General features: G+C 35.6%; 3 protein-coding genes across 4 annotated transcripts; 2 read left to right on the top strand and 1 right to left on the bottom strand.

The window, feature by feature from the left end:
• Window positions 1-315: 315 nt before the first annotated feature.
• LOC18046269 (microfibrillar-associated protein 1) lies at window positions 316-3,133 on the top strand. The gene is made up of 3 exons (XM_006443440.2): window positions 316-579; window positions 744-2,061; window positions 2,867-3,133. Exons 2-3 carry the CDS (start codon window positions 878-880, stop codon window positions 2,979-2,981), a joined length of 1,299 nt encoding a protein of 432 aa, XP_006443503.1. The 5' UTR covers window positions 316-579; window positions 744-877; the 3' UTR covers window positions 2,982-3,133.
• An 837-nt stretch (window positions 3,134-3,970) lies between these two features.
• Window positions 3,971-6,105, top strand: LOC18050190. 2 transcript variants are annotated; one of them, XM_006443439.2, is made up of 4 exons: window positions 3,971-4,071; window positions 4,323-4,557; window positions 4,680-4,717; window positions 5,837-6,105. In XM_006443439.2, the coding sequence occupies exons 1-4, from the start codon at window positions 4,024-4,026 to the stop codon at window positions 6,005-6,007; spliced, it is 492 nt and encodes a 163-aa protein (XP_006443502.2). In that variant the 5' UTR covers window positions 3,971-4,023; the 3' UTR covers window positions 6,008-6,105. The 2 variants fall into 2 exon arrangements, with proteins under 2 accessions (XP_006443502.2, XP_024044807.1); XM_024189039.1 differs by having other exon boundaries at window positions 4,677-4,717.
• A 196-nt stretch (window positions 6,106-6,301) lies between these two features.
• On the bottom strand, window positions 6,302-12,754 carry LOC18050189 (cationic amino acid transporter 2, vacuolar). The gene is made up of 14 exons (XM_006443438.2): window positions 12,247-12,754; window positions 11,732-11,933; window positions 11,405-11,489; window positions 10,980-11,120; window positions 10,751-10,869; window positions 10,575-10,671; window positions 10,279-10,451; window positions 10,119-10,185; window positions 9,407-9,565; window positions 8,697-8,955; window positions 8,181-8,289; window positions 7,577-7,689; window positions 6,937-7,012; window positions 6,302-6,728 (listed from the first exon to the last, which is right to left on the bottom strand). Exons 1-14 carry the CDS (start codon window positions 12,422-12,424, stop codon window positions 6,521-6,523), a joined length of 1,986 nt encoding a protein of 661 aa, XP_006443501.1. The 5' UTR covers window positions 12,425-12,754; the 3' UTR covers window positions 6,302-6,520.
• Between the last annotated feature and the right edge of the window lie 755 nt (window positions 12,755-13,509).

Below are 13,509 nucleotides of genomic sequence, written 5' to 3'. Positions count from 1 at the left end.
GCATGCCCAACTTAACCAAGGTGAACAAAATTTTTTAGCTTGATTTGTTGTATATATTTGATTTATAAGCGGTTGCATATATTTAAATTTTAGCACCACGAAAACTGAGATAATGAATTCAAATAATACAAATATATTTAATTAACAGAACAAATTCTAGTAGATAACTCTACAAGAAATCAAGAATATAGGTAAAATATAATTTCCTTCAAGCAAAATATATTTTTATTTTTTACATAAATTGCTGCTCCCCCCGCAAACTTGTAATAATATAAATACCAGAGCAAATATAAAATCGTCTGTTTCTTTTTTTTTTTTTCCTCGGTTCTTCTTTTCGTTAGTTGCAAAATTTTCTGCCACTCCTTGCGATTCCATCGCAGAACCCTAACTTTCACTTACAAACCCTAATTTTCAAATCAATTTCAGCCGTACGATCTTCCGATCATCATCATCATCACTGGGTATTAAAAAAAGAAAAACGACAACACCTTTCTATTTTATTTTTTTCCAACCTCCAATTTTCAGTATTCTTCATTTCTCGATTGGTTGAAGCTCAAACGACGGAGGGCTCTAGAACTGGTGCAGTTTTCTTCACTTTTTATTTATGTTTATATAATTTTACTTTTGTCAGTAGTGCTTCACGTATATCGAGTGTAAATTTTTTATTGTTGTGTACTTTATAGCTCGGCTGGTGATGAATTCAAGCTTATTCCTGCTAAGTATCATTTTTATTTTGGTTTCAGGGTGCTTAGGTAAAGCCTATAGGACTTGAAGCTGTAATCTTTTCAAGTTTTGACCCAGAAGGGTTTGATTTGTTTGGTCTTTTGCCTTTGAGGTTTTGCCTTTTCTGTGAGTTTGTTTTGAACTGCTTGCAACAATGTCGGTCACGGCTGGTGTTAGTGATACTATAATTGCCATTAGAGATAAGCTTAGAGGAAAAATCGGGCAAACAAAGGTAAAAAGGTATTGGCCTGGTAAAGCCCCTGAGTGGGCAGATGATATCGAAGAGGACAATGATATTAGGATGTCAAGGGCAGCTGCCCTTGATAAAGCTTTTCCGAGGAAAGAAGATTCAGATATTGGCAGGAAGGATGATCCTAGGTTACGCCGTTTGGCTGAGAGTAGGATAGATAATCGGGATGAGATTAGAGCTGATCATAGACGTATTCGACAAGCTGAGATTGTTTCAACCGAGGAAGAGGAAACGAGGCAAGAAGGACTAGATATGGAGGAAGAGGACGAGGAAGCATTGGAGGAGAGGAGGAGAAGGATCAGAGAGAAGTTGCTTCAGAGGGAGCAAGAGGAGGCTGCTCTTCTCCCAGAAGAAGAGGAGGAGGCAGTAGAAGAAGAGGAGGAAGAGGAATCTGAGTATGAGACTGACTCAGAAGAAGAACAAATGGGTATTGCAATGTTGAAGCCTGTGTTTGTGCCAAAGTCGGAAAGAGATACCATAGCAGAGCGTGAGCGGCTTGAGGCTGAAGAACAGGCACTCGAAGAATTGGCCAAGAGGAAATTGGAGGAGAGGAAAGTGGAAACAAAGAAGATACTGGTTGAGGAGGTCCGCAAAGATGAAGAAATTCAGAAGAATTTGGAAATGGAAGCTAATATTGCTGATGTTGATACTGATGATGAAGTTAATGAGGCGGAGGAATATGAGGCTTGGAAGGTGAGAGAGATTGCGAGGATCAAGAGGGACCGGGAGGCCAGGGAGGCAATGTTGAAGGAGAAGGAAGAGATTGAGAAGGTGAGAAACATGACAGAGGAAGAGAGAAGGGAGTGGGAGAGAAGGAACCCGAAACCTGCTCCACCACCAAAGCAGAAGTGGAGGTTTATGCAGAAATATTACCACAAGGGTGCTTTCTTTCAATCAGATGCAGCTGATACTGCTGCAACTGTTAGAACTGACGAGATTTACCACCGCGATTTCTCTGCCCCCACTGGAGAAGATAAGATGGACAAGACCATATTGCCCAAGGTCATGCAGGTCAAGCACTTTGGTCGTAGCGGGAGGACCAAATGGACCCATCTTGTCAATGAGGATACCACTGATTGGAACAATCCGTAAGTTCAATTCTCTTTTGGATTTTATTTTTTCTTTGGTTTCATCTCCTATTCACTAACTCTAAGCATCCACTTGACCAATGTTGATATTCTGCCTTGTTTGATTTAATAAGCATTTACTTTTAGTTTTCGGCTCTGCAATTGAATAAAACTGGTGTAGGCTTCCAGATAGTTAACTTTTAGCTGCTGACTATGCTGGCTTATAACTTCTTGAAGATTGCGAAAACATTTTATTGGCTGAAGAACATGATAGGAATTAACAAATATTGTGCACAATACTTAAAACTTTTTTTTTTCCCCTGAAATAATGATTTTTCCTTATCCAAAAGAAACTTAATTCTGTATCGACAGAAAGAAATGATTTTATTAATGGCAAGGGATCTTGCTGATATTGATTGCACTAAAACTTGTATAATTCTTGGTTAATTTTGATTTTTCTGATTGCTGATGAATTATTTTCCTTGTCCTCACTTGTGTTTCAATTCTATGGAGCAAATCCTTCTAGAGTTGATGAATATGTTTGCTCCTTTATTTTCATGAAGTAGTATGTTAAACCTTTTATATGTTAACTGCTTATTAGGTTGTAATTCCACTGGAATGTGTAGATATGCTTAGTAATTTTGGTCTATTTTCCTTTTAAGTTTTTTTCGCCGCTGTTTTGGTTTACATTTGTGCTGTTCTGTTTAGCATCAGTAAAGAACAGAAAAATGGAAGAGTAATTTTGTCACCATATTTGGTTTCAGTTTTGATTTTAGTTTCTTAACAATCATTGCAATCTTTGACTGTATCTTTGTGCATTCTTCAGGTGGACGTACAATGATCCTCTTCGGGCCAAGTACAATGCGAAAATGGCAGGGATGAATGCACCTATAGCGAAACCCCAAGGAAGCAAGAAGTTGAAAGATTGGGAGACCCGCTAAATTTACATGCATTGTCAAGCACTTGTTGAAGGCATCCATTTTCCAGACTTTTAAGGATGAATCTGCTTTATTTGCCATTTAACCAGAGGAAAAATATAGTTGTATATGTATGCAGGCAATATAGTTTTCTTTCTTGGGCTTTTGAAATAGTTTATTGATGAGTTATTCTATCTTCTTCGTTTGTCTGATGTCTTTCCCTAAAAGCAATGCAAGCTTCAAAAGTATTTTTAAATGAGGATCCATGTTCATAGCTCCGGCCTTTTGAAGAAAAAAACAAGGGAATCACTGATCCATGGGGAATCAATTGCTTTAGTGGTGGGACTTTGCTCTTCATATTGTCTCAAAGTGCATGTAGAATTAGCAATTTATGCCTCTCTTAATTAAATTTCATGTTTCAATGGCATTGAATTATTAAATCATTTCGGGAGTGTTTGATTTACCAGGATATAATTTAAAACCTTAGATGCAAACAAGGTTCTAATAAAATTTTTAGCCTCATATGTAAATTAGATTCAAACATTTATATTTCATTTGTAACTATTTCAAATAACATTCCGTTTAGGCAAATTAGGATCCTCATTGCATGTGCAGATTACATATTCTAAAATTTCATCCCAAATTTTAAAATTTGAGCAATGATGTAACTATAAAATTATTTTATACAAATTGATGTGAAATGACATGAGAAATTGAATGAAGATAGCACTTGGTCTATGATATGTTTTTATTATTTTATATTTTTATTTAACCGATCATATCATACCACAAATTTGTATAAAAATAATTTGTATAAGAGTTTGTATTCTCTAAATGTTACTCAAAAATTTATCCGGATTTGTGCAGCACGATTCAGTTCTAAACAAAAGCGTAGATGGCTACAAGGTAAATGCGTGGGGTCTATCCAAAGGCCCAGCCCGATACAACTCCCGGGGTTGACAAAGGGAACTACTATTGAAAAATGAAAAAAGTGTAATTAATTAATTATTAATACTAACAATAATATTTGAAGTGAAAAACACAATTCAGTTGCAGCCATTCACTAATGGCGGATGAAGAGTCATCAAAAGCCAATCTTCCATTGCCTCCGCCTGTGATTCCCTCTCTATCTTTATCTCTTTCATTTTTTATTTTTTTTTGGAAAAATGTAAAATTTTCTGTTCGTGCTCCTGCATTTTTTTGTTATTTATTTATTTGTTTTGATCACATATGGGTCCATTTTGTTCAGATGAATATTCAACCACAAGCTAATAATAATCCGATGTACATTCACTAGCAATATGGATATAGCTAGTGGGACGTTCTATTGATTGCATGGTGATGTTAATTTATTATTTGAACCAGTTTCTGGAGGTTACATGCAGAAGTTCCGGTAAGAAAACCCGCTATGCAGCTGGGACAAAATCGAGTTTTGCAGTGAATTTGATCAATAGGAAGTTGGATCTTGGGAGCCCTCTTGCTTTGCATATTGAAGCAGTCAAAGAAGGTGAGGAGCCGGTCAATTTTGGCCCTGATGCCGTTCTTGTGGATTATGGCACTGGCTGGAAGTTGCGAACAGTTACTGAAGTAGATTATGCTGGTAAAGTTTATTTTTTTGAGCTTGAAATTTTTTTCCCCCCTTTTTATGTTATTGTTGGTTGAATGTATAGTTTGATTACTTTTAAGTTTGCTTAGACTGATTTTATTTCCTTCTTGAAGAAGGTGTTACAAAAGGAGAAGGGATTCCGGCACAGATAGAGGTATGAATCCAATTGTTATCTGCCATTTATTTTTCAAGTTGGTTTTTCTTAATTAAGGGTTTCAAGATTCTAAGTTGAAAGGTGATATATCAGTCATTAGATTTTTGTTAAAACATACAAATCCACTAGATCTTTTTGAATGCTTCAGCTCATATGTCCAGGTCCATGTAAATTTACATTTCTTACTACTAAATACCACTAAGCGCCCAGGATATATATGTATATATACTCTTCATGTCCCTTAGAACACTTAACCTAGACAATTTTATTTATCCTCTTAAGTTCTAATTTATAGAACATGAGAATCTTAATGATATTGTAGCTTTTTGGACTGTACCACCAGTTAGACTTGATTCTTATCCATGTTATCATAAGTTGCTTTACATCATTGTTTTTGTAATTTGATGTTAAACTCTTATAAGTTGCTTTGCATCATTGTTTTTGTAATTTGATGTTAAACTCTTATGCACTATGTTGTTATAGATTTTTGGTTTCTTTTAATTGAAATGCTCTCGCCTTGGTGCTACGGTTAAATGGTAATTAACAGTAATGAAGAGAACTATGAATAATCTACATGAAATCAGAATCCTATCTGTGGAAATCCATGGTGAAGCTCTGTTGCAGTTGTCTGGTTGTAATTTTATTTGTTTTCATTTAAATGTCTTTAAGATGTAATTTTTTAATCAAGGTTCATTCTTTCCTTTTCCATAGACTCAACAAGCTGTAACTTTCGGTCTTCCTCTTCTCTTCTTAGCACCCTGTAGCTGAGTTAAGCTGCACAATGATACATTCTTAAGCTAATTTTCTTAATTTTCCTACTTATCGCTTCTGTAGTCAATACCGTTGTGTGTATGTTGTAAGTGTATCAAATGACAAAATCTGAAACATGTACAACCAGAAGTGTCAGTTTAGAAGGATCTCTACTTTTAGTAATTATTTTTTGGCTGCCATACCGATGTGGTTGAATTTTTGCTCAGTATCTTGGAAACTTCTGCTCCTTGACCTTGAGCCCAGTATTTGCATATAATTCGTGTAATTTTTTGCATTGTCTTGGTATGTTGACATTTTCTTCCTAGCACGACCCTTGGTAACTAAAATATTTTATTGACATTTTTGCAGAGTTCTGGTGGCACACATCCAACAAAGAGAGTTTCAAAACCGGGAATCAGCTCTCTGTATATTGCAAAAATATTGTTAGCTTTCATTCTAATGTTCATGCTTGGTGCAATATTAACAATTGCTCTTGAGAACCTTCCTAGATTGATATTGTTTATTAACTCATCCATGTAATATCTGTTGTAATATTCTGATGAATATTTGTGTTTAGTAATATGATAATGGCATAATGCATACAGCCTTTTTCTTGGGCTGGTTAATGGACGTTCAACCTGCGAAATAGCTGTATATGCTTGCATAATAACTTTTTTCCATAATAAAAGCAATTTTCGCTCTGGTCTCATACTATTCATCAGATTACTACTGCTAACTGACATGCTTCGGTTAAGTCAAAATTATCAGATTGTGTAGGAAACCCAGCTTTTGGTGAATAACCAGTAAAATACCAAAAAGGCAAACTGTTGGAACTGCTGGAGAAAGAAATTTATCATTCAATTGGAAAATTATTTACACTGTTTCTGGTCCACAGGCCATTAAACTAATGATGACCACCAATGGATACTATACAAACGCGAGGCTGAATTCAACTCATCAGCCCAGCCACAATAATATTACAAGTATTTGCAAGGGAAGTTTCAGGGGAGATCTTCTGTAAAGCTAGTTTAGCTTACAGGCTACCTAAACCACCTAAGCCAGCAAAGTATCTCGAGACCTGCAGTAAGTTCCATCCACATGAGTTGCAGGGAAAGAATCTCGAGAACTACGGTATATTTCATCAACATGAGCCGCAGGGACATAGACTGCATCCAGCAATGAGCTGTGGGTGCGGCCATAAAATACATAAACAAGAACTCCAATGATAAGCCAAACTGAAACACGTGCCCAGGTGGCAGATCTGAAAGTTAACAGGACACATTAGGCAAAAGAATAAAATGGAGTAATACTTTGCAAAACTGAGCCGCAGTTGGACAATGAAACAACCAGGCACAATGTAAAAAAGTCTAATCAAAATTCAAAAGCATTCATCCATAAACCAAAATACCATTTAAATTCTTAAGGTCTAAAGAATACACAAACAGCAAATTGATTTACTGGAAACTCACCCCAGATTAATGAGTAAGTAGACATTGATAAGTATGCAGGCAATAGGCAGCAGTGGAACAAATGGGCACATGAAACCTGAAAAGATAACAATATTCCATGTTGATTAACCATAAATGAAGACAATCTCTTACCAAATTAAACCCATATAAGTTAAAAGAAACCAAGTACTGAATAGATAGAATTAATCTATTGTAATATGATTTTACATGCATGCAGATACCATATTGGCTTAAGAAACCGACAGTGAACACAAATATATAGTTAGCTTAATCGACTTGTTCCTAGATTGAACACAGTTACAGCCTGTATATGTTGTGACCCAAGAAAAGTTCTGGCTTGTCTTTTTGGAGCAAATAAGTGCCGCAAGAACCAGATGAACTGAATCTCTAAAATCACAACTGAAATAATTTGGAAGCTCATAGTGATTAGAGATTATACCAGAAAATTCTATCATTCTAAAACAGTTTAGAAGAAATTGCTAGTGAATATCCTTAGATGACTCAAAATATTATTCATTTATAGCATGTTTGCATCCTTCTCACAGCAATGGCTGGTGGATGCGCGCGATGCAAGTTAGTTTTTGGTCAAGTTAAACCAAATTTATCATGAATAACTCAAAATTTGGAATAAATACCATACCTCCTGCATGCCCAAAATTATGTCTGGCCTCATCTTGATTTATAGAGGTCAGAACAATCAGACCACATAGAAGAAGAGCACCACCTATTCCACACAAAGTCAACTGGAGAAGCCTGGAAGAAAAATAAACAATTTGAAAGACAACCAAAATACTGAACTGCAAAACTGCTTCAAATAAACGTCTACAGAAGGATGACAGAAAACATATTAAAATAGGAATGGTCTTTCAGGTATGGAGGCACAAAATTTCCCTCTAAACTTAAGTACAATACTAGAGGTTTAACTCAGCCTGAAGAAATAGTGAAGGGAGTATCTTTTCTGCTATAAGACACATTGCTCTCTTCCTCTGTCCTCTTTCTGAGTATGTTTACTGGTGGACTCGATCCGTCAAGACTGAGAAATTCTTCATAAAGCTTATTTTCCTTGAGCTTAGATTGTGAATTTTCATAATCAATCCATAAAATCATTTATAAAAAATACAATCATTTTCCTTTAATTCTCATTTTTAAGCTAAACACGGAGACATGCGTGAGAATATATAAGCTTGTAATACAAAACCATCAGTATGAGAGCAGCTTGACAAAGGCTCTCAAGATAGACTCACCTTGGAAGGCTCAAATCTGAAGCTGCATATGTAAGAACAAACACCCCAATGCATGTAAACATTATAGTCCATCCAGCAACTGTTCGCCTGTTCTCTTCATTTAAAATGTCTGCAATAGTCAAATAAAACATAATTAAACACTTAAGCAGAACCCAGAAGATAATCAAGGGAATCTGGAGAGTAATATATCCAAGAGTCCAGCACCATCCAACCTCCATAAGTTTAAATATGATGGGTGAACGTATCATAGTTCAAACACACTCCAAACGGATGTAATTTACATTGGAAAACACAGCTTTTCATATTCTGCTTAAGCATTTCAATAATACTTGCACATGGAAGTTAAGAATATATTTACTTTTGAAATTAGGAAAATACCACACAGTGCATTCAGTCACCCCAATCGGAGCAGCTATTGACCAACCAACAATAAACTGCACCTAATAATTTGAAAATTTACAAAAAAATTGCATATTGTGAAGGTCTAGATAACCAAATACGAAGGTTGCATAATACCTTGAACTTGTTTTATAAGAGGATAACTGACTGCTCCACCCTTTTTGGCAAGTAAAGGCTCAGTTTCTCTCAAAGTACCAACATCATCAACAAGGCTTTTCCCACTAATAGACAGAGAACTCTGACTAAATTGCAATGATACAGAATCAATTGATGACTGAAGTGTGGATGGAACTGGCACCTCATCGGGGGGGACATATCTGAGAATCAATACAGAAATCGCCACCATAGTAAAAGCAAGAAGTGTCCCCACACTGACCTGCACAAAGAGCAACAATTGAGAACTCAGCATCCATATTAATTTGACTGTCTGGCGTACTGTTTATGACCAAATAATTCAACAGCCTGCCGGTAACATGACCCAGAAATCTAGCCAGCAAAACCTATTGCATACTAAAATGTACTTCATTGACATTGGCACCCACAGTAGGTGCATCATTTAGACAAACACTGAAAAAAGCTTTTATAGGGGGACAAAAGAAAAATATCCATGGAGAGGTTTCTGATAGATACTCAAAACAGCCATGAATAATAGTTACTTTGGACAAAAAATGGTGTTAAATATCAGGACTATGGCTGAGAGATATCCATGGAGAGGTTTTTGATTGAAATTTAGCTGGCACTGGGTAAAAAAACACTAAAATCAAATAATAATAAAAGACCATCAAACAACACAGTTCAGAGCCTAATTACAACAACCGTACGCTCACCATTCCAGCCAATGCTGAAACATCCATGAAAAATGCCAATGCTGCGGCAACAATACCAGTCACAATAGTACTCTTGACTGGAACTTGTGTAGTTTTATTAACATCTGAAAAGAATGGTGGCAACAATCCATCTCTAGCCATTGCCATCAGAATTCGTGGCTGAAAAGGACATATGATGAAAGATGAAGGACATCCATGTTAGTTACATAGAAATCAAGTACTTAATTCTGGGTAAAAAGCAGAAAAAATTGGGGTTCGTACAAGCATAACAAAGCTAAGAAAAGTAAATCATATAACTCATTGATGGAAAAGAAGATGATAGTATATCCAATAAGAAAATTATTTTTAAGATAGTATCTTCTCAATAAAATCATTATGAATCAGCAAACAATAAGATAGCAGTCTAGTGTACATTGTCCAGTTCTATTCAAGCAATTTACCAGTCAGGAAGTCCAGCAGACATGAAACGAACAGAAATAGGAGAACAACCCTTTGAAAGTAGATAAACCAAAAGACTCATCTATATCAAGCACTGTTTCTTCCAACATAAATAAAAAAAAATATCTTGGACCATTTCCCAAAGTTTCAAAACAATCATGGATGTGGATCATTAACATTGCAGTAACATCATCCCATTAAAAGCTTCATGGAGCATGGAGCATGAAGCAGATACAACAATTGTGCTTCCATAGAAGGAAATCTTAAGCATTACCTGAGGAAGAATTGAACCCATTAATGTTGAGCAAAGTGCAGTAACAGCTCCAATAGTTATCACATATCTGCAACCCGAAAATACAGTAATAACAATAATAAGAACTTTTACGGAACAAAATATAATGCATTGTGGGTTTTAACCAGAATTATAAACTCACGAAGCCCAGTGCATCCCATGGCTTGCAAATGCAGAGGAGATTGGAGTATCAGGATCCATTTCATAATAAGGTACCAGACCAACAATGACAATGGAGACCAGCATGTATAATGCACAACAAATAGACAGTGCAGTTCCTATACCCAATGGCAAATCTCGTTGAGGATTTTTCACCTGACAGAATGATTCACATGTGAAAATTAACTTTTATAAACCATCAAGGCATTCCTACAAAAGTAACTGCAAGCTACCAGAAAAGGATAAAGGGTTGGGCAAGGGGGAAAAAACTTTATATACCTCCTCAGCAGTGCTGGCAACTGCATCAAAACCAATGAATGCAAAGAAGACTGTTGCAGACCCAGCAAGCATCCCATTGACCCCAAAGGGGAAATACCTATCAAGTCAAAGATATCCAATTAATTTTAAAGAAAACCATCTTACCTCAGTAATATAGAATATGAGATTCCCCTTACCCAGTAGGAAGTTCATATCCAGACCATCCTGCCTTGAATCCCAGATAACTACCGGCTATTATGACAAACAGCATAGCAAGTACATTGGCAGTGGTAACAATAGCTTGTGCAATGGTACTCTGCATAAGAGTTCTCATCTTTTAAGTAAAAGAAGCCAACTATACTCAAAAAGGGGCTAAAAAAAGTGATAAAAGAAATATAAATAGAATTGAAAGGAACAAATGGATACCTCCTTGATTCCGACACACAGGAGCCCAGTAACAATAAGTACAAGAATTGCAGCACAGGGATCAACAATAATGCCAAGCCCAGGAATTTGTTGACGAGCCAAAAAGAAAGGAAGACTATCGGCACTTCCAAAAAGCATAGCCTATAATCATTAATGACAACAAAATAAGAACAGAAACATTTAAAATGCATTGGCAACTGTAAACCTCCCTCAGAAAATAGATGAATTCAAATCAATACAAAGATGATTAGTTGTCAAAAAGGTAACACACAGAAAATACATGAAAGGAAAAAGTAAACATGCTAAATGAACAAACAATACAATTAAGCCATTCCAATTTAATGGATAGTGCAAAACATAATGACTCAATGGTAACAACTAAAGTAAATAAATATTCAATGAAAGTTCAATAAAATTCACCAGACCAGATTCGGGGATATGCCACGAGCAACAGCTGACCCGCCAATTGTGTACTCAAGTATCAGGGCCCAGCCAATCAACCACGCAACACTGCCAAAATACAACATATATTCACCAACTTCAGGCATATCAAAGCAATTTTAAAGGGAGAAGAACATCAACTAAGTTAATCAATTTAATAGACCAAAACATTAATAAGGATTACCATACCCCAGCTAATCACTAGTTTATCCCACTTCAGAAACAAGATCCACTATTATGAATCAATAAACTACATCTATAAGAAATGACTATTACGAGTTGTACCAATATTAAAGGCAATAAGGATTTACCCTTCTCCGACACATATGTATGAATAATGATACGCACTCCCAGCAGACGGGCAACGACTTGCAAGCTCAGCATAGCAAAATGCTGAAAAAGCAGAAGCTATGCCAGCTATAAGAAACGAAAGGGCGAGTGCCGGTCCTGAATGCTCCCTAGCAACCGTTCCAACAAGAATATATACTCCAGCTCCAATTGTTGAGCCAACACCTAACCAGAGTTCGTACGAGAAATAAATAGTGAGATCCAGCTTTTAAAAAAAAAAAAAAAGTCCGGAATTTATTATATCACCACCTAATAAAGAAATATTGAATATATGAGCTGCAATCAAAAATGAAAATTTTCAAAGCAAAACCAAATAAGCAACTAATCCAAGCTACAAGAGCATAATCTATCAAAAACACTCAGCTATTTGGTTTGGGGGGTGGGGAAGGGGGAGCGGAAAAGTCTAATAATCACACAAATCCATTAAAGTAAACACCAAAAGCCCAGATCAGGTTTTCCCAAACATTAGATAAGTTACCAATTGCAACAAGGTGAGGAATAGTCAAATTCTTGGCCAATTTTTGATGGCTCCTCTCAGGCTTGGTATGCACAGAATCCACCTGTTTCCTTCTCACCAAAGTCCTCACGCAACAACCAAACATTCCATAACCACCATCACCGCCACCATCCCTTTGAGAATCAACAAGAAAACCCATAACAAAAGTCCAAATCTTTTTTAATAATTAATTGAAAACTCCAACAAGTAGTAATGTCCCAAAAGGGTTTTCTTCTAAACACTCTCGAAAAAATGTCTCTAAAGTCTTAAAACTGCGTTATATTACAATTAAATATTCAGCAACCTGCCCGCATCCCCTTCGGAGAAAAAAAAAATTCAAGTTTCAAGGGGTTGATGGACAGGGAAGCGGACAGAGATTTGACAGACAGGAGAGAAATTCTTTTGGGTTCTCCCGCTAAATTCTGAACTGAGAAGGAGAAAAGAAAGGAAAAGTAAACGAAATTGGAATGACGTGTTTCTGAAAAAAAGATCGTTGTGTTTATTGTTCTTGTTTTATCAAAATTTGCGCGGTGGCCAGGTTGAAGTGCAATTTTATCACCTAGCTCCTTATAATTTCTTACGTTTAATTAATAAGCGCTTACTTTGACACACCATATTAATTAGATCCTTAATTAATTAATTAACTATTGTCCAAACTACATGATTATGATTATTATTATTATTATTATTTATTACTTTTATTAGGTTTGAACCATCGTAATGTTGTCTCAGATGACTAAATAAATTTGACTTCAATAAATATTACTATATAATAATTATTTGACACACACATAGAATTTGAATTTGATGGATTATGTTATAATATCTCATTAAAATAATCTAATCAAGACTTTTCTTAATATTTGAACTTTTTAAATACCATGTTAATGTTATATTTGGTCCAACTCACATATTTAACAATTAATATCTTGTAAGAATTTGTTAAAAAAATATATATTGTCTCACACTTATTGAAATATTCACCACTCAATCAATTATTAGAATAACGAATGTTTGTAAAGGACAGGTTGCTTGGTTTGATCTCATCTAATAAAAGCAAGAATTCAAGGGTAGAAATTATCTTCAGCTGTGCATGATAATTGCTCTTTAAAATGTAACAAAATGAAAAAGTAGGGACCATTTTATGGAAATAAAAATAATAGCCTTTTAATTTATTAATAAGAAAGAATCCAAGGAGCAAGAATGATAAAACTCTGTTCGTTAGCTTCTAAAGTACAGTTGATC

This window comes from Citrus clementina, unplaced genomic scaffold (genome assembly GCF_000493195.1).
Source record: "Citrus clementina cultivar Clemenules unplaced genomic scaffold, Citrus_clementina_v1.0 scaffold_3, whole genome shotgun sequence".
In the NCBI taxonomy this organism is placed as follows: domain Eukaryota; kingdom Viridiplantae; phylum Streptophyta; class Magnoliopsida; order Sapindales; family Rutaceae; genus Citrus; species Citrus x clementina.
This window is presented reverse-complemented; position numbering and strand designations above follow the sequence as displayed.